Here is a 20,403-nt window from a genome sequence, read left to right on the forward strand (position 1 = left end):
GTCGGGAAAATTTTGTCTCAATATCTCGACGAAGATCACATGTTCTCGCAAGTATCGGGAATCTTTTATTTGTCAAGTAGATCCAGCCGTCTCGATCGATACTTCAAATACTTGTAACTGCAAATTCACTGGACCCCATCTCCGCACTGTTTTATATCGTTAAACAAAAAAATATTCTGCGAATTCTGTGACTCGCATGACGCAACGTTTCCAGCCGAAGCGGTGAGTTGTGTAAAAGTTATTAAAAAGTGTAGGCAAATACAGTGAAAAAAAATTTATCTTTACCAGCGTAATTTTATTCCATACAACGATTTGGCTACCAACGCTTAGCGATTTCCGAATCACCGTTTGCTCGCGTGGCTCGCTGCATCGCAAAGTTTTGGTCAATTATTTTACCGCGGTCAAGGAACTCCTACGCGCTCTATAACACACGTGTTATGCTCAGTGCGCGCGGCAGAAGCGTCGACACGATTTACACTTGAAAAATAACTTTATACCGCGATGAATATCGTTTAGCAACTCGCACACACGCATTTTACAGTCTCCACAAACAAACGGTGAAAAATGATTTTTTCCAATGCACATCACGCAGCTTCGACAACGCAACTGTAACAACGCCTTGCATTTTAATTGCCTTTGTCAGATTTGCAGAGATATCAACGGAGCTCGTGTTTGTATAACGTGATATTAACTTGGCTTAATCGTTATTGCCGTTTCGACTTTTATTTTACACTCAATTAACGATAATTAATTACCCCTCTGATGCACTAAAGCATGTAAAAATACGACGAGTGTTCAACTGTGGGTGCAAAGGATATACGGGACATTTGGATCAATGGATTACGGAGAAAGTTTGTTTTTTATTATATTTCATTTTCATTAAACATATTTTTATGCATCGCTATTTATTTGATTTACATATATTATAGCGTGAAATCCTGAAAGTTTTTCTTCTCTAACAGGTATGATATCTATACATATAATAAAGCAGCGTTATATTGCACAGTTTTAAAGAAAACCTTTTACTTATCTAAGTTTTATTAGGTACCTTTTCGAAGCGTCAAAATTTGGTTAGCTTATGAAAAGCGCTCGCGTACATGTGTATATAACGATACGACAAAATTCGAATACATACACACGATTCGCATATTGATCACCTATCATTTGATCACAACGATCGTACGAACGAACGGATCTGAATTTATACGTATTGCACGGCTCCCTTATTAAATATTCGTAACTTACGTCTTAAAGCTTACACCTAAGATCGAGAACATTTGACGATCTGCCTTAATGAACGGCATTCGGACGACCTTCCTGGCTTATGTATTGTAAAACAGAAAGAAACGGAACGTGGTTTTTTTTCTGAGGGATGAAGTGAAAGAAAAATGATCATCATTGTACACTCTTCTCTGACCTAAATGACGTTGCCGGAACAGAAAAGAACTTACTTTCTTCAGAAATCGCGACAACGTGACGGAATCTCTCAGCAGCGTGTAGTGTTGTAGATATTGTATCGATGGAAAGTTTGCGAAGTATGGTTATAAGAATAAAAGAAGAAAAATAAACAAATTCAACGGCGCGACAAACATATTCCAGAATATAACTAGACAATAAATTAATTAGAAACAGAGGAATCCTGTGTCAGGTACGTTTCGAAGTCGATTACAAATATTTCGAATTTTAATCTTTTACTTTGTACGTTGTGTATCGTGGGTCGTCCACTATCTCCACGTTCTTGACTTTATGTTTTCTCGGAGCTACGTACTTTGCGTTTTGCAAGTTACCGTAATCGCCTTTATCAAACCCGCCATAGCTCGACTGACTCGATAAAGAACCGGGCTGATAGCTTTGACCAGCGATGCTCTGGGCAAAATTCTGAGCAAAATTTTGTTTGAAATTCGCGCCTTGTCTGAGCTGACTCAAACTCTGGGTCAGCTGACCCAGATCGTAAAGCTCGGAGCCCGAAGGCCCCTGAGTATCATAGCCCTGATCGTATCCTTGACTCTTCGACAAGTTTGTGACGGTTTGCGCGTACTGAGTAAGATACTTCTGCAAAAGCGCCTTGAGATTAATATTCGGCGTGACTTTTGGCTGGATCGGCGGGACGCCGTCGACCCTCAAAATGATGACCGGAATCAAGGAATTACCAGCCTGAACGAAAGTCGGCTGGGCGTTGAGAATCGAAGCCGGATTACCGATGTACTGAGATAACGACGGGTTGTAATCGAGCAGACTCGAGTACTGCAGGTTTGACGGTGACGACGACGACGATCCCGTGGCTGTCGTCTGGTACACCTGACTCTTTTCGGCACCACCGAGGCCGAGAGCCTTCTTCAAGTACTGCTGGACCTGCGGTTTGTACTTGGATAGGACAGTGGTTGATGGTGTTTTCCCACCGACAGAATGGGACCCCGAATTCGAGGGCTGCTCGAAGGTGTAGGCGCCGGTCCGTTGGCCGTCCAGTCCTTCGAAGTCTTGGCCAATCTCGTAGCTCTGTAGAGGGGAATACTCCGGCTCAGGGCTGTCAACGGGATAACTGGAGGCGGGTTTCGTGTCCTGGACATCCGGCTTGCCGAGACTTCCTCTTTGGCCGGTGCTCGCCGAGTAAGGATTCTGGTAACCGAACTTCAGCGACGGTTGTGTGAGCTGCGAAGGGGATCCAAAGTATCCTGCGTTGCCGCTGGATATCGAGGCCGAGGATACGAATTGGTTCGCCTTTGAATCTCCCTTCCCGGAATCCCCGTTGTTGGGAAAAGTGGCCGGTTTCTGGGAGTAGATTCCCTCGGAGCTTGCGGAGTATGAATTGCTCCCCGACTTTGGGTATCCAGAAGTCAGGCTGATTTTGGTGGGGCTCGAATACCCCGGGTAGGAATCGTCGTAGGAATCCGGCCCGACTTCGGACACCATGCCGTCTGGATACTTCCATACGATCTTGTGCTCGTACTTAACTCCGTTCTCGAAACTGTACTTCGGGGAATTACCCTTCAGGGCTGACAGCACCGTCGTCTGGCTCTGGTCCGAGTAGCTCTGGGGCTTGGGTGTCGTGTAGATGGTCTCGGGTCTCGGAGTCACGTAGTTTGTGCTGATCGTTGGTCTCGGCGTCGGAGCGAATGAGTCGTAGCTTTGAACCGGCGAGTTGTACGTTTTCTGGTTCTGGTACAGTGAAGGATTGTAGACCTGCGGTCGCGGGCTGGCAGAACCGCTGAATCCGGAGGCCTGGTTGCCGTAGCTTCCGAGGCCTGCCGGAGCAGTGGGATAAACGTTGGATTGGAAGTCGGGTCTGGGCGTGGAGTAGCTAACATAGTTCGGTTTCTGGGCGGCGCTGAACCCCGAAAACGATTGGAAGCTCTGACTATTCGCCTTGAGCAGCTTGGTCCGCTGTCCGAAGGCCAAGGGAGTCACGGGATTCGCTCTCTGGTGAGACTGCACAGGGTTACCGAACAGATTGGAGTAGGAACCTGCACCGTTCACCTTTTCGATTATCGTAGTTGGCAGAAAAGGGCTGATAGATTCCTCGATGCTAACCGTTGTCCCAGTATTTCCGGTTGGCAGGTAATAGTTGTACTTTCCTGACAGTAAGCTGTTCGATTGAAAGCCGTAGCCCAGGTTCCCGTTTATCGTTCGCTTAGACTTTTCCTCGCTCGTCAAGTTCGTCCCGTTCGTAAAGTCGATCAGGATTATCGGTGGCAGGATCGGCAGCTCGGCTTCTCCTTCGTTTCCAAGGTCCACGATGTCCTCGAGAGTCTCCCGACGCTCTTCTTCTCCCGCGGCTGCGCCATCTTCGACGACTTTTTTCAAGTCGGAGCCGTCGATGTCGAGCGGAGGATTCTCCGTAGTTGGTGCGCAATTCGCGAGGAACAACGCGCAGGACAGCATCTGCGTGGAGAAAGAAGTGAGAAAAAAATTTTAAAACCGGTTTTAACAAGACCCCGATTTCACTACGTGTTACTCATTGTTTGCGAACCGGCCCTTCGGCCTTCAGGAAGAAGAAAAAGTATACTCGTTTGCGTACTTGTATAATATTTACATTAAGCGAGTTTTACGGAGGTATATATGTGTAATACATTCGCTTTTCTGCATAAACCGGACTTTAAACGCTTTGTTGCTACGCTTTAAGCGCACTTTCCCTCGCGGTGGGTTTCTTTGCTCGATCTTTCGCTGTAGCGTTTTTTTTATTTTATTCTGTTTCTTTTTTATTTTCATTTTCCCGATGTTTTCTACCTCTTCCACGCAAAGTTCAGTCGCCTGGTATCCCGTTACACTTGATGTCTCACTTAAATTTATAACGACGTATTCTTCATGCATTATACATGCGATCGCACATTACCGCAGCTTCTCGGATGAATTGGAAGCGCTTTGAGATCCTCAGTTTCTGATACATATTATATCCACGTACACCATCCAAGTGGTTCAAAACCATGACTGGAGCACCGTGCTGACGACGGATTACAACATCAACCTTTTTTTCCTAGTCTTTTTGCACTTACGTATCGTTGTGAATTCGTAGAATCAGCAAGACGAATTATTCACAAGCTGATAACGATCGCTGGACCGAGATCCACGTCAGTAAACCCGGTAGTGATTGTACTGAAAAGTGTATTAATGTTTTGCGAAAGGTATGCAGCTCGTAAAGGACGTAGTTCAATTCTGCGAGATTCGTACTTTACACACATCACTCATGCTTAATGCGAAAGAGAAATCTTGCGTGGATTAATGATCCTCAATTCCGCGGACAGCTGCTGATGTTCAACAAAAATCGCGACCACGATACATGATCTACGATCTACAGAGCACCGTGATCTCCACGAAGTCGTGTCTCGTTCTCAAGACCAGTTGCTACTCGTTGGTTAGTGTAACATACGTGTATAAGTAGTACCGTTTTAAAACTGGTTACATATATCTGTCTCAAGTTTCTATTTTCACTGCTTTCTTTGATACCTCGATATGTACGTTTTGCGTTCAATTTTAATTTTCTCCTTGTTATATTTTGCTCACTGTGGGTAAAATTATAGTACAAGATTTCGATTTTCGCTGTCTTAGCTGCGAATCGCCGATCGATAAGCACGGATTGGGGTATAAATTTATGGGTGAAACTGCCGGGACGGTCGTGCATAGAACGGGTTTACACCGTTCCGATTTTGAAGTAAAATTTTCAAGTCTGTAAATCATTACAAGTACCTTAGGAACTGAAATACTATTAGAAATGTATGTGATACAGTGCAACGGTAAATTGCGTAAGTTAATTTCACTCGAAGCTGTATCGCAGATCGTTGTGAACTTTCACCAAATTGCTCAAGTTTATCTTCTTCTAAAAAAAGACTTATTACACCTCAGAGTCAACGTTATTGAAAGGAAATACAAACGTGGATGTACATCAATGTGCTACTAATACGCGATTCTATTGGACTATGGGACGAGACAAATATTACTTTCTCCTCGTGGAGTCATACTACGCCACATATATCATTGGGCACAGATCCCCGGAAGTGGCTGTATATCTCGGATCTGTCCTTAGACTCGGAATCCCGTTACAATCCAACCAGCCTACGTGCTTAAATTGTATCTCCACGTTACAGGTTTGTAAAAATATGTGTAATTTCCCGGCACCGGATATTGCCATCATTTGGATCTGACAACTTGAGGTTTCACAATTCCGTTATTAGTCTTTTGATTTTTCGACTCCGCGATACGCAGACCGGAATAGAAAAAAATAAACGGCGAGAGTTTACGAACTTTCTTAACGGTCGCGTGCGAGTACGACCCGAAGGTCGTTAAATAATAACTATTATAATTTCAAGGTAACGAGAAGTGATACACGAAGATGTTATTTAATCCATTTTCTTTTCATCTTTTTCTTTCACAGTTCTGCTTTTACATCAATTATTACTTGAACTCAACGGAGGACAAGTTTCCATTGTTTTTCAAGTTACAATCAATATGACGTAATCGGATAACTGTTATAGAAAACCGTTTCGCATTGCTAATCGATTTTTACACTCGCCTGCCTGCGAACTTTTCATACAGATTCGGCAGGTAATTTTCTGATGTGACATAAGGTCTCCAAGCTTATCGGTTAATGCAAGCCTCTCTCGTTTCTGTGATTACTGACCGGAAAGAGGTAATCGAGCGAAGTTGTAAACGATTCACCTTAGGCATAATATACTAAATTGAGAAAATAAACGAATAGAAATCAATGGACGTTACACCAGTGCAATTACAGTAATAGCTGTTATACGCGGTCCATCAAATTACAGATCTACGGTTGGTGATCAAGTAATATAAATTTAGAAGATCGTTGGGGACATAAGCAAAGAAGAAAAGAATCTGTTGAAGGTTGAACAATTTGACAAATTACGCGAGAAGATCATAAGAGTTGCAAACCGATAGGTTGGATCGGAACGACGTGTCTCAATGATTCGTAAAAATGAGCGGTAAAATAATCCAGGTTCGCAACTTACGTATAATATCCACGTGAATTTCATCTCAGGTATGAAATTCGTTAGAGTCAAGTTAAACCGTGAGCGTTCGCCCGTGTCCCGTGTGTTTGGTACTGATGTCGGCTGGACGCAGCATCACACCTTATATGCCTTCATGGGGCTTGCGAGGAGGCGTGCAAACGGAGCGATTGAGAAGAGGGACGTACCCGAGGCCAGTTTCACCACGAGACGCGAGATTCACCGGATTCCCCGACATACCGAAGAGCTTGCAACGGATGATCGAGCCCGTCCAGGACGAGGAAGGAGCGCATCGTCCAGTAGCGTGGAACCTCACAACTGTACCTGAACAATTGGTGCAGTCGCTGGGAAAAAGAAAACCGCTCAATGGATCGTCTTCCGCGATGGTTCGTGCTCTTTGCATGTGGAAATCAGTGGGTTCGATCCTACAGCAGGTACAAAGGTGCGCGCACCGTTTATTCCGTTACTGTAACACCGAATGAAAATTAGCCACTTTACATTGTCCGAACGGAGCAGAGTATCGCATCGTGAAATTTACGATCTCTACACCGTTGGCTCATCCTCGGCAGCATCCGCTTTCTCGATATGTACGGACATGTTGCACGTATACCTCAGGCGGCTCATCCGTATGTACGTAACGTGTTCTCTGTCTTGCTTTGAGCGACGTGGTGGCGTATCTTTCCCGAAGAATACCTTACGCCTTCACACAGACACGGAGTCTCGCAGTCACCGTGATGAATAATTGATATTTGCTCAACTTGTTAATGGCCTGATAAGTGGTCGGCAACGTAAGTAAGCGGTCCTGCTGAAGCCTCTCCTTAATTATGTCATCCTTTCGAATGAACTTTAATATCTATCTTACAACTCTTTTGCGACATAGCTGTGCATTTACTCAGGTACACCATGCAGACTTTTGTATGTAACATGCGCGTTCTTGATTGGTCGCCGAGCTGGCGCTTCTCGGGCCCTTTCTTTCCTACTCCACCATATTTTAAACCAGTTTGACAAGATTTCATCAACCAATCGCCCGGTAGTGATTAATTTGTCTTCTCATTCCAGACCGACTAATGAACCTTGCTACCCACTGCCGATACCGTCCATAGATCATTCGATTAGAGTTTCTGTCTGTAGGTGCTTCACCAACGGATACGTTACAGAGTGAGCGTATTAGTTGCGAGTTCTTTTCATTTTCATATCGCTGCGGAAATGACTCGAGGTTTTTTAATTCAACGTTTTACGATCCATTGTCTTTTGATCACTTTACAACCCGGGTAGTTTTGTCAGGGTATCTTCGATCTCTTGTGAACTCTCATAGAGCTTTCTTCACTCGGGTTTACAATGGAGGTGCAGGGAAGGAGTGCGCTGTTATCGTAACTTTTTCTTTTATCTCCTTTTTCTTACGAGGCAATTGACACATCGTTAACGCCTGGCGACGTATTTTAATGAAGGGATGTGAAAATTTTAGAAACACTGTTCACACGTGTGCGGTCAATTTTTTACTGTAATAAACAACGGAAATAGTAAACATACCACTTTCTCGGATTTAAATTCGAGGATATGATGATTTATGTAGATTGTACAACCTGTTTTTGCCTTAGATATTATTTTAGAATTTGAATTCGTGAAATTGTAATAGCTATTCGTAATGCTTGTGTATAAGTGGATTGCCGGTCATTTAAGTTTGAAGAATTCGAAACTCAATCCAAAGTATCACGTGGTTTGACACTCTCACGAATCTGATAGAAGGCTATGGATTACTTCAAGACTTGCTTTTACTCCGGGTGTATTTCATCTGCGATATCAAAAATAATAACTTGTCGCACAAGTCCGATGCTTTCAAAATGCTTTCTCAGATTGTTTATACAGTTTTAGAAATCAGTCGCTGCTGACAAATACCGTTCTGAATATAATACAATGACCGTGAAGTAATGTCTCAATTATAAATTTGGCAATCTGAGCATTGAACAAGTTCAACTCTTTGACGATTATACGATCGTGATAAGTACAAATACACATCGCAGCTATCTCAGATAGATGTAGCAAAATTAATTCACTGCAGTTTTGCATATCTACTACGCGAGTGTTGAAAGCGAATTTGACCCGACGTTGGTGACTCTCATTTTTCTTTCGTTCCGAACGTACACAGAAATAAACTAATCGCCAAATTTATCACGAATAAAAGAACATGCGAATTATTCACGGTGAACAAAAATTGTGCCAGTTCAAAGTATTTACCGTGACAATCCGGATCGTAACGTTACATCAGCCGTTTCATCACTATGTCAAATTATACGAATCACGTATAACTTCGGTGGTTGGCGCCTCGGTCCATTGGTTGTACCGTGAAGAGAGTATCTACCTTGACCGTTAGTTCCCAGAATTTTCTGTAACATAAAATGCAAAAAGGATATTGAGGATATCGTCGATAGGCCAAATCGATAATCTGTCATTTCTCCGATCCAGCCAAGTCCGTGCTGTCTTACAATGTACTCACGGTACGTTCATCTGTAACGATGATTGGGTTCGATTTTCTTACTCTTCGTTTGCTTCCTTGTTGGGAAATTTGAAAGCGAAATATTTCGAAACGTGCGTCATTGAATTGGCTGGGATTTAGATGAATAAAAGTGAAACTTTTGTCAACCGATGCAGATCGCTTTCTAACGGATTTAACGACTGTCGGATATAATTAATCCGCGGTATGTCTGTGGGAGATAATTAACGGTATTTTAATTCGGTGTAAGTGGAAGTCGTAGAAATGGAATGAGAGAAAGAAAGAGAAATACTAAGAATAAGGTGCGAATGAAACAGGAACGTCTGCGTTTCTTTTCATCAGTGGTTTATTTATAAAAAAAGAAAGGGTATAAAAGAGAAAAATTTACATGATCATACATACATAAAATTACATGCCGTGCCCCTTAAGGAGAGACTAGATTAGGTGGTAAGATTCTATTCGTACCGACCGCTCGCAAGCGATTAGATTATATAAAATTGGTTAATTTCGATCCTCGCAAAATTTTCCATTAAAATTATTCAGCTTTTCGCTTTTGGTTGTAGGAGTGAGCGTACGATCCCTTGGACGGTAAAAATCCGCTCTCCAGGCGTAGCGGCCTCTCTCGGTACCTAGAATTGAATTCGAAAACTCGTTTTATTTTTCGCCTGCAAGAGTAATGTGCAGCCGCGGGTGAAGACAGTCCGCACTACAAGTGTACATGCAATCTTTACTGTTTCACCAAAATACAACCTCGCTCTGCAAAAACTATTGTCATGAAAAACTCTGACATCCTGACAATATGCATTGGGATTGAGAATTGGGGAAAAACGAAACGAACGGACTCACCTCTCACTATCGTGTGACGCAATCACGTTACTCGGCGTGTAAGAATCCAGCAGGGATTTTGGTCCGGATGAATAGTGAATGTGGTTATTCGACTGTAAGTTTTCTGAGAAAACCGGTCGCAGCTGAGTGATTTGTTCGCTCTTGAAGTTCTGAGCAGGAGCTTGAGGAACGCTCAGAGTGTAGCGTGGCTCCTGAGGAATCTGTCGCAGAAAGCGATCGTGAGAATCATTAAAACGTTTCAGGGCTGTTTATCAAGAGTCGAAGATGCGATCTTTGAGCAAGTTGCGCCAAAGCTAGCGAAAGATCTTACATTGAAATTATCCGAGTTGCACCTAATTAGATTTTCTTGATTCTGTGATATGTTGCAGTACATAGAAAAATATTCTTCGAGTAAATTTCACGCGGTAATTCGGTCTTTCAAGGGCTGAGGGCCACCTCTAATGTTCACATCCCAAAAAGAAAGGACGCAACTTCCCAGGATAAAGATATCGCGTGTATTTATCACCTATTAACGGCAAATAACGTCCAATTGGTAGTGTCGAAAATTTTATGTCGTTATCGAGACACCCTGAAAAACCTTTCTATTCGGATAAATCTTAGGGGTTGTTTTCACACTTTAAACGGCTGAACCAGCACATGTAAAAAAATACGTGTCCAATGTTTTTTCATGTACTACAATACGTCCCATAAAATGAGGAAAATCGTTGAGGTAAAACTCGGCAACTTTCCTTGTTAGTGGGGTTAAAATACAGCGCGTTACCTTGGAGTAGCTTTGGGCGATGCTGTGAGATGTTTGCTGCTCCGAAATCTGGGCCGCCAACTGCTCGGCCAACTTGGGGAAGACGTAGAAGGGTTGGCTGTTAGTGTAGCTCAGGGTGTTGCCCTGGCTCGCGAGGGAGGGTGTGTAAGCAGGTCTCTGGTAGTACTGGGTCGACTGGGGCTGAACGTAGTAAGCTTGGGTGTAGGCCACCTTGGGCTGAGTGGTGTAAATCGGACTTTGCGGAGTGTAGGTTAGTCCGGAGTAGGCTTGCGCCGATGAGTAAGCTTGCGGAACGACGTATGCGAATTTTCCCGTCTCCTGAAATGGTTTAATTACTAGTTTTTCAATGGTCACACGCGCTGTAGGTGATCCTTCCAGACGTCGAATTTTAACGAAGATAAGGAATTGCAAACGACTCCGAATTAGTGTTGAGACAAAAGTTTTAAATCGTACGCACGCGGTGTACCGATTAAAGTTACATTAATACCAATTGAGGCCATATTGATTACCTGTAACCAAAATTACGGTCACAAACGGTACGAAGGTGATGTGATCAAAGTGAGAAACACTTTTTAAATCAATAATGTGTACCCAGTATCGAAAACTTTTTTTCAAAACTCGTTCATTGTTGGATCTTAGTAACGAATTGGTTAATCAAAGAGATCAAATGTCACGTTATTGAATACAGAATTTTATGAAGGTAACCGCAAATGGTGGATTTACTCTATGGGATCATGATTTTAGTGCTACAAACAGCAAAGGTCGTGCTGGATATATTTCCTCACTAATGAATGATGCATAAGCCGGCTAGTATGACGATTATTCTGATTTGCTATCAGAGTAATCAGTATATAGCTACATTAAATTCATAATTCTGAATACTGTTGAATTGATCATTGTGCTGGAAAGTATACCGGAAGTTTTCGGCGAAGATTTCTGTCGCAAATGATATTTCGCCGGCAGGTAGGCAACCAGAGTTACGTCTGAGATACTTGGTGCTTGTGAAATGTAACTTTGGCTGTCTATCTGCCGGCGAAATATCGCTTGCGGCGTAACTCTTACCGAAAACATCCGGTATAATGTATGTCATCTATTTTTTAACGAATAAAGCAATTATTGCTACAGCTTGTTCTCTATATTCCTCGATTATGCTAAATAGAAATTTCTTTCGATTGAAATGGAGTCCAAATCTTAATTCTGCAGTGATTAGTTTTATCAGTACCTGTCCATCTCATCTGTAGATTTTGTGATTTTCAATTGAAATCAAATCTCTTAGAAAAATCAGTTTCGGTGATGAAATCTACGACTTGAAAGTTGGTGTTTCCGCATTTTGTGCGAATGAACAATACCTGTTTCAAAAAAATTTACCATGACACTGATTTTGATAATAATTAAAAAAAAATATCGTAGAGATCTATGAAACTAAGTGAAGGTTGTACAGCTTAAAATTTCTATTTCAAATTTTTGGAAGTAGATTTTCAGTCTCAGAATAGACAAATGAGTTTTGTAATGAAAGAGATGAAAAAATGATGACAACATTTCGCTGAGAGGAGAAATTTTTGTTTCCCTTTGTACGTGCTTATTGAGCCAATGTTGATGCATCTCAGATTGCATGACAATGACAAACCTGGTTTTATGCGAATGCAAATCACTCCAGGGTTGGAATGAAGAGAAACAAAAATTAACAACTGATTATACTTTCTCCATGCCACGTGACACGGTCGAATATAAGATGACTCACTCCCTGTGGCACAGTTCATGGTTATAATATTACGGGGTTAACCGGGAATCTCATTCGTCGTACCGTAAATTGCAAAGTTGTTACATACCTTCGTTTCGTACGTCGGTTTCTCAGGCTGCACATACTGCGGTTCGTAGACGTATTTAATTTGCGTTTGCGGCTGGTACGAGATTTTCGACGATTGGCTCAATGACGGAATGTAGGTGGCGGGCAGTTTCACGTTTTGTGCGGCTTGCGACGCGAGGCGATGAAGAAGCGGTTGCACTTGACTCTTGGCGCCCAATCCAGCGCTTGCGGGAGTTGCGTAGTAAAGCAGCTGCTGATTCGTGTAATCGTTGCCTGAAAATCAATGCCACCAAAATCAATGCTCGCACCCTCTAAAAACTCAATTGCGTTTCGCGAGATCTTAGGTGAACCGTGCTTAGACTATGTTGAAAAAAACAAAAATCTTCACCTTTGCTAATTCCCTGGGAAAATTTCTGCGCCGCGTATTTTTGCTGGTAGCTTTGGATCTGGTTACCAACCGATATCTCGGGCTGGTAAGACAAGCCATCGGTCACTTGAGACTGGTACGATATTTGAGGTGCGATTTTCGGGGATTGGTAAGCTTCCGCTTGATAGCTGGCGGGATTGTAGAATTGCTGAGGAGCTTGCGCCAATAGCTGCTGCTGTTGTTGATAAGCTTGCAGTTCCTGGCTGTACGCTTCTGGTTGTACCTGCGAATAATTAATTACGTGATTAATGTTCCGCTCTAATTACCTGTCGAGCAATTATTAACCGGTTCATTGTTGATTGTCCCATTTTAACGGTGATGAATTCCGTTGCTACGGGTAATGAAAACGCGTTTTAATTAAAACGGTGGGTGTAACGTGTTCACTAATTACCAGATATTTAATTTCGTGAGACGGCTGACTGCCGACTGACCGAACTTCGCTCTGATACTGATACTGAGCATTGCTCTCAGGATTCGCCGAGTTGTACTTGAGCTGGTTTGGTCGGACATTCTCCTCTTCCGACTGCTCCTCCGACTTCAGATTGTCCCTCTCTATGTCTTCGAGGTTTATCTTCTTTTCGCCGAGGGCAACGGCGAAGCATAAAGCTAGGATCGCGTAGGATTTCTGTAATGTAATAAATTGTCGTCAGCGTCAGCTAAGTCGTCATGATAATCCTTGACTGATTAACTTCGTCACACCGCGCGACTTATTCGATATTCAAATTTCAAGAAGTAAAATCTACCGACTCCGTTAAACCATAAATTGTTTTAAATTGTTATTCAGATTTCTCGATTCATTGGAATGACATTCGGGTTTCGAAAGGTCAGGTAAACCGCACGTGTCAAATAAATTTCGGGTTAAATTTCCGCATAAAAGAAACTCCACTTTCTCCTTGACTCGAGTCCATGAGAATTTTAAAAACGTAGGAAGATCAGAAAACAATATTTATAACGCAGCTGCGTCTTTCAAACTCGATGCAGCAGCGGTTAAGTGAAAATTCGACATTGCTTAGAATTAAAGACGTTGCGTTAGTTCACCATTGCGAATTTGGACCGCTTGAGAAAAAAAAGACACCACCAAACGACAAAAAAAAAAAGAGCCAACGTAGACGGGATGTTCACTTTCACTGTTTGTCTGACTCTGAATCTCGCCGTGGGTTTGGACCAATTTTATATAGACCCACGGGTCTCTTTGCCACTCCCAAAGTCCAACCACTTGAAAATACGAGGTGTAACACGATGGAGGTAAAAGTGAATTCTCCTTCTCTTCGCGGTTCGTTTCTGAGCGTCACGGAACACCCAACGACGGACGACTGAACCACCATTCAAGCGAAGAAAAGAATATTACAGAAGAATTTTCATTCAAAAATCAAAGAAATCTCACGGATCATAAATTGCGGCGTCAAAATCTCTCTCGTTTAAAGCGGGTACATTGAAAAATTGACCCTAAAAATGTTCGCCTAATATCGCATCGTCAATAAAACAAGAACAAAAAAAACAGTGAACCAAAATTTTTGCCTGGAAATAATCGACTTTCGTATTTGTGAGCAGGTTTCAATTTGACGCTATTGATAGAATCTAAAATCGTCTAGTTGAAAATTTTTCGACCATTGTATTCGGTCGAACGATTCTTCGAAATTCTGATATGGCAACGAAACGTTTGGTTACCCACCATAATGGAGCCAATAAAAATTCCCACAATGGCGCGAAGGACCCTAGCTCTACTGTAGAATCAGAACTGGGATCTTTCACTTATATAGCCTTTACCCCTACCGATTCCTATCCGACCGCACACCTTGCCGCAGCGGCAGCCGCACGTTTCAGCCAGCATTGATACACAACAGCCAACACGGAGGCTGGGCAGAGGGGATGAGAACGGCGTGGCGTGGCTTCGCGATGGTCATAGGATTATGATTTAATGTGTAATACCTGCACCACGATACGCGGCCCGTTCTCCAGAGCGCAAAACGCCGATGATTTCGAGAGTACACATCGGGAGATTGTAAACGAAGGTGCACGATGTGTATTACCAACGGCAGGTGATGGTTAAGCGTTCGCAAACACGAAGCCATTCACTTTGCCCCTGAGTCCTGACCCACGGGTTAATAGACACGCCTGTGCATCTCGTCTCTCGAGATAAGATGCAGAGTGCAAGGACACTTTCCTCATTCCAAGGCCGTCCAACCATGAGCTATAACTGCGAACCCTTTCGCTGCTTTCGATGTCACGCGTAATCCGTAGAACTGTAGCGTCGTATCATTTGTCTTACCGTTACTATTGTTATTATCATTTTAAAACGTTTTCTGGGTCGTTAATTTCAGGCTCGAAGCTAAATCGCGTGTCAAGTCTTCCTCATTCACCTCGCGTTCAGGCGATCACGATCGCACTTAATACTGGCGTCGGATTTTTGACAGCTAAAAATTTCATCCGAAAGTATGTAAAGCATATTTCTATAGCGCGGTTACGAGACTAGATTCTAAAATGAATCGAAATCTTTGAACAAGCGCGAGGTGGAATTACCTGTTAAATAATGTTAAGGAGTGCACCTGAGCTCGATGCACACGTTGGAAAGAGATTGATTTCTTTTTTAACAGAAATGTAATCGATCAATTAACGACGCGGCAGGATTTTTCGATCTGTGGAAGATAACAGTTAGGCTGTCCAACGGCTTGTGGGCAGGCATATTATACACGGATAGAAACTTTCAGATGGTAGATAACCGGGTGATGCACGCGGTTAATTTCATAATGAGACTAAGTAATCAATCGCGTCGCATCCGGCGTCGATCTTGATGTAAGCATCGATACGGAAATCGCTGTAGGTATTCGCGTAACGATAAGATGACATTTCGGCGCCGGCTGATCTTTCGGTCTGTTAATTAGAAACACGTGCAAGCAGTAAAAGCGGTCGATCATGACAACCAATAATGTCGTTGGATCGTACCAACGTGTTTCGAAAAAGTTCGATGAAATATTCGGCATTTTTCAAACGGGTAATAATTCGGGTAGAGTAGAAAAAAAGGATTCATCGAGTTGGAAGTTTAGATTTGAGCATCTTCATTTGCGTTGTCAAATTTTCTGAGAAGCAATACTTTTTTTCCGTGATTTGCGGCGGATACGAAAAAACTACACAAACAACAGCTCACGTAACGATTTTTTGTATCGAATCGTTTGAAAATGGTGAAAAATCTGATATATTCATTCGATTGTTGCACTTTGCGACGAGTCATTTCGTTTAGAAGACAATACTCTATAATCTCGAGACAATATTTTATTCTTCTTTTTCATAATTTAGGACTCATTTTTTTTAAATGTTTTTTTAGAAGAAGCGTGGTAGCAATAATTTGCCAAGTGCTCAACGTGCAACTATTTCATAATAAAATTACCAAAAATGTATTCCTCTCCTAAATCAATCAATGATCATTCTCGAACTCGCCGGACGTGAAATTGCATCTTCGAAAGATTACACGGAACTTTATTCATTCTGTTATTTCGCACCCACGCGAATAATGGAATCTCTTATTCGGCAAGCTCGACATATGCGTATCAATGGTTTGAGTACGTGTCACTTTTGTTGGAATGACCTACATCCATAATGCAATACACATAATGCGGTTTCAAACAGCGCCTCGTTATTTGTCGGTATAATAAATTTAGTCTTGGATGGTTAATTTGCGATGATTGCCATTTTGATAAAACGAGGTATTTATATGCGTTACGAAACTTGTCGCTGTAAATAAAATCTAATCGATTCGAAATTCCGCATAATATATCCATAAACGATGTGCAACGCAAATTTGTCTGAATTCCATCTCGTGCAAAACTGACGGGCTTTTACTATGCGAACTGTGGTTTATTCGTCGATTTTAATCGTGCTTAAGTCATTTCAATTTGCTCTCAGGATTTACAACTGCCGTCTGATTCGCTTTTGTAACAATCTGCAGGCATCGGTACGTCTAGCGGCCGTAATAATTGTCATCTCTATTTTTAGATAGCCACTCGAAGTTACATTTTTTGTTAAATTTATTTTTCAACCAACTGTGTCTGTACTTCTACGGCCTTCGTAGCTGCAATTACGAGCAAAAGCTAATTGCATAGAAAGTATAACAACGGCGACGATCTTTCGCGTAACGTAATCGTACAGGTGGTTATCTTCATTAAATCTAGTTTACTTTTCGTCGATGAAAAATTTCGTTCTACGCTCCGTGGATTAATTGGAAATCTATATAACTGGACGCAGTGGGAACAGAAATTTACCGCGTCAAAACGAAGGGTAACCATATATAGGATAGAAAAAGGAACTTTAGAAGCGGAATTGCGGCTTGTTAAGGGAAAATGGTAGAGAAAATGAGCCATGCGAATTAATAACTGAGACAAGAGTAAAAGGACCTGTTTCTCCTTGGTCCTCTCTCTTTGTTGGGATTTAAATGAGACTCTCTCGAGTCTCCTCGGCGTGTGTACAAGCCGCAGAGAGATGACCGGCGTTGAATCGGTGCTCGAGTTAAGTTCCTTTTTCTTCTTTCATCTTTTCGCCAAGTTAGACGGCTGCCGCCTTCGCCGCTTCCTGAAGGCGGTCACTTTCTAGCAGCCTCGAGGGTTGCGGACCTCCTGCACAGCCGTGCTCGGACCGTACAGATCGCACCGTATCTTCGGAAGATTATTGCTTGAGCCGTAACGAGTTGCACTTGCGAAGCACTAAATCTACTCGGCAGCAGATCCACGTTCTATGCGCTACCGTGAAACTTTCACGCATCAGGAATAAACGTAATTGTTGATCGTAATTCGGGTAATTATAACGCGGCCGGTTTCAACGAGACTCCTTAGAAGCTGACCAGCTATAGATGTTATAATTGGGAGCAGTTTCCGTTACTTGCGGGAAAGAAACTCGTTTCGTAAAGTTTGTATATCGAACGCAGGTCTCGACGTGGATTACGTAAAATAATTCACACCTCAGAATTTAGTTCAAACTTTCAGCGGACATCGCGATTGCTGATGATCTACGAAATCTAGACGGAATCTACGATGTCGCTTTCTAGGACAATGCGGTTCTCCTTTTCTACCTTAACTATAAATCCGGTCCAAATGATCGTCGCCTCCGGCTCTCGGAGAACCCGGGAGTGACTGATCGTTGACTCGCCGTTCGTTAATCGGTCCTTCGAAAAATTACGATTGCTAATGGTCCAGCTCGAGATGAATCGGTGAGCCGAATTAAGACGCGCGCTGTTACGTGTCCCGTTTGACGTCAATTTATGCGCCCGCTGTTTGCTCCACCTTGCATCGCGCGGTTGCAAAACAGACTTACGGTTAGAAATGTGTCGAAAGAACGAAGAGGACGGATGATTTCTCCGATCTGGTGTATGTATGCATACGTACATGTAACATCGTCGCGGGAAGAAGATCGTAAATCGACGATGTGTGCAACCCCGTTTTAATCGGCTTCGCATCAACGCGATAGACAAATTAATTTCAACCGATTTACAGACCTCCAATTTATGACTGCGATATTGCGTTGTACTTTAATGCTTCGGATCGTGGATCGAACGTCAGGTTTCACCCCTTTTCCCCATTCCGTGAGGCGGTTTCGCTTTCTAGAAAGAGGGACAGTGTGACGGATTTGGACTGGCCGTGGAGTACGGGTGTCGTATTCAAGTGAGTGATTACAGGTTCATCGCCGTGCAACCTTCTCGACTTCTTGTATACACGCCATTGAACGCTTCGTTGAGAGCGTTAATAATATTCAACGGTCACAGTCGAGGTGAACGGATGTCGGCTATTCGGACGAGGGTCTTCATTTTATTATTCTTTTATCCTATTCCTTCTTACCCTTCTCAACTGTAAAGAAAGTTTGACAGTCGGTGTAAACAAACAATATTCGCTAATGTCTGTATATAACCGTATAGCTTCTTTGGAAGGAAGCCCAATTGAACCTGTTCAAAGAAGAACGCGCGCTGAATGGGAGCGGGAGTAAAAAATTTTACGCTTAACACGGGCAGCTAATATTGTGAGAGAAATTGACTGGTTTCTTTTATTTCAAAGGAGCGCGTGGGCACCGGGTTGACAGCATTTGGATCATCTCGAAGCTGCGTGGAAGAAGAGAGGGCGATTTGGACGAACAGATGGAATTCGGCGTGATGAAATAGAGAAATTGAAGAGCGGATTCTGGGCCGTTTCGTCTGCGCATCGCCCAGATCACGCATACTTTACTGCACAAATAGCGCGATTCTGTGAAAGTAAGAGGTTGGCCCTACCGGCATTATTTTAACCAACAGCGGCTGACCACATGTGCCTTATTAAAATGAAAAATAAAAAGTGATATATCGGATCTCATCCTCTCACCTGCCGTTGTAGTCTGAAACGTAACTGTACGAACAGAACAGCCAAATCTTCCGATCCGCTTCGTTCGTTTGTCTATTTTTATTGTTAATTTTCTCTTTTCTTCTTCTTCTAAATCCATTTTTTTTCTATTCTCTTTTTTCTTTTCTTTTCTTTTTTTTTTTTGTTCTCTTTGAGAGGCGTGAAAGTCTTTTGAATCATCGTCGGGATCCAGAATGAAATTAAATACGATGCTAACGCTAATTAGCTGGCTTACTATTGCCTTGATTACATGTCTTCTATTTTCATCCTCTTTCTTCGATCTCTTGTGGGAATAAGAGTTATGAAACAGTTAATAGAACGCTAGCCGGTCTAATTTATACCTACAATTTATGCACGATTTGTGTAGTCATCGATTATCGGATGGTGTAAATGAAAGAAGTGCTTTATTATCATTCGTATGCGTTATTATTATCATCGTCATTATTAATAACTAACTAAAAATAAGTACAAGGGTCATAAATAATAATATTATTTTGATTCGTATTTTTTTTAACTTTACGTCATTTCCTTTCGAAATTTTATGTGCGTCTGTCGTGTTACGTACAATATGCGATCTGCGTATAAATATATATATATATATGTGCGGATGTATGTATAAATATGGATTCATTAACTTGGTCACAACACAACCATGGGTATGAATAATCGTCTCCTTGCGCGGTATTAAATTTCACCGCAAAACCTCTGCTCGGGTTGGAAGTTTGAAGACAAAACGTCCAGGTCCTCGAAGATCAACGTCCATTATGAGAATCGATCAGTCCGACTTTCCAAATTATTATACCGCGTGACAATTCCACTCCACAGAAGTAATTACCACCGTCTCTTCGTGATCCCGTCGTAACACACATCTAACCTTGGATTCCTTGTTTCGTCCCGAAATTAACGTCCTCCAAATTAGTCTTGGTTTGTTGCTGGGGCTCCCGACTGAACGGGCCCCCGTTCATCAGGTGGTAAGTGTAGGCCTGAGGCCTCGCCGCGTAGCCTCCACCGTTCTGGGCCCTAAACGGAACCCCGTCTTTGATCCGGTAGGAAATTCCATTAGTCGACGGTGTCTGGTTATACGACCGAACGAACGGTTCCCCCGTGATTTCCGGTTGACCCGGCGAAATGTAGGCGCTCTGAGACCTCTCGAAGGTCACCTGAGTCGCGGGCATCTGCGCTACGTTCTTATACTGGAGGGTCTGAAACTTGGCGGGAGTCTTCGCAAGGACGTCGCTGTTGCGATGAAAATTTTCCAGCT

The 20,403-nt window shown here is 42.7% G+C and overlaps 3 protein-coding genes across 4 annotated transcripts; 1 reads left to right on the plus strand and 2 right to left on the minus strand.

Moving 5' to 3' along the window:
- Nucleotides 1-928: 928 nt before the first annotated feature.
- Nucleotides 929-8,832, minus strand: LOC124185821. 2 transcript variants are annotated; one of them, XM_046576956.1, is made up of 2 exons: nucleotides 8,694-8,832; nucleotides 929-3,879 (listed from the first exon to the last, which is right to left on the minus strand). In XM_046576956.1, exon 2 carries the CDS (start codon nucleotides 3,877-3,879, stop codon nucleotides 1,684-1,686), a length of 2,196 nt encoding a protein of 731 aa, XP_046432912.1. In that variant the 5' UTR covers nucleotides 8,694-8,832; the 3' UTR covers nucleotides 929-1,683. The 2 variants fall into 2 exon arrangements, with proteins under 2 accessions (XP_046432912.1, XP_046432911.1); XM_046576955.1 differs by lacking the exon at nucleotides 8,694-8,832 and adding an exon at nucleotides 6,462-6,565.
- Nucleotides 6,557-19,058, plus strand: LOC124185829. Its single transcript, XM_046576969.1, has 2 exons — nucleotides 6,557-6,900; nucleotides 18,825-19,058. The coding sequence occupies exons 1-2, from the start codon at nucleotides 6,557-6,559 to the stop codon at nucleotides 18,844-18,846; spliced, it is 366 nt and encodes a 121-aa protein (XP_046432925.1). The 3' UTR covers nucleotides 18,847-19,058.
- Nucleotides 9,287-14,531, minus strand: LOC124185824 (adhesive plaque matrix protein-like). The gene is made up of 7 exons (XM_046576963.1): nucleotides 14,462-14,531; nucleotides 13,181-13,414; nucleotides 12,751-13,012; nucleotides 12,385-12,635; nucleotides 10,556-10,873; nucleotides 9,796-9,995; nucleotides 9,287-9,578 (listed from the first exon to the last, which is right to left on the minus strand). Exons 1-7 carry the CDS (start codon nucleotides 14,462-14,464, stop codon nucleotides 9,485-9,487), a joined length of 1,362 nt encoding a protein of 453 aa, XP_046432919.1. The 5' UTR covers nucleotides 14,465-14,531; the 3' UTR covers nucleotides 9,287-9,484.
- Nucleotides 19,059-20,403: the final 1,345 nt, after the last annotated feature.

Source organism: Neodiprion fabricii, chromosome 6 (assembly GCF_021155785.1).
Source record: "Neodiprion fabricii isolate iyNeoFabr1 chromosome 6, iyNeoFabr1.1, whole genome shotgun sequence".
NCBI classification, from domain to species: domain Eukaryota; kingdom Metazoa; phylum Arthropoda; class Insecta; order Hymenoptera; family Diprionidae; genus Neodiprion; species Neodiprion fabricii.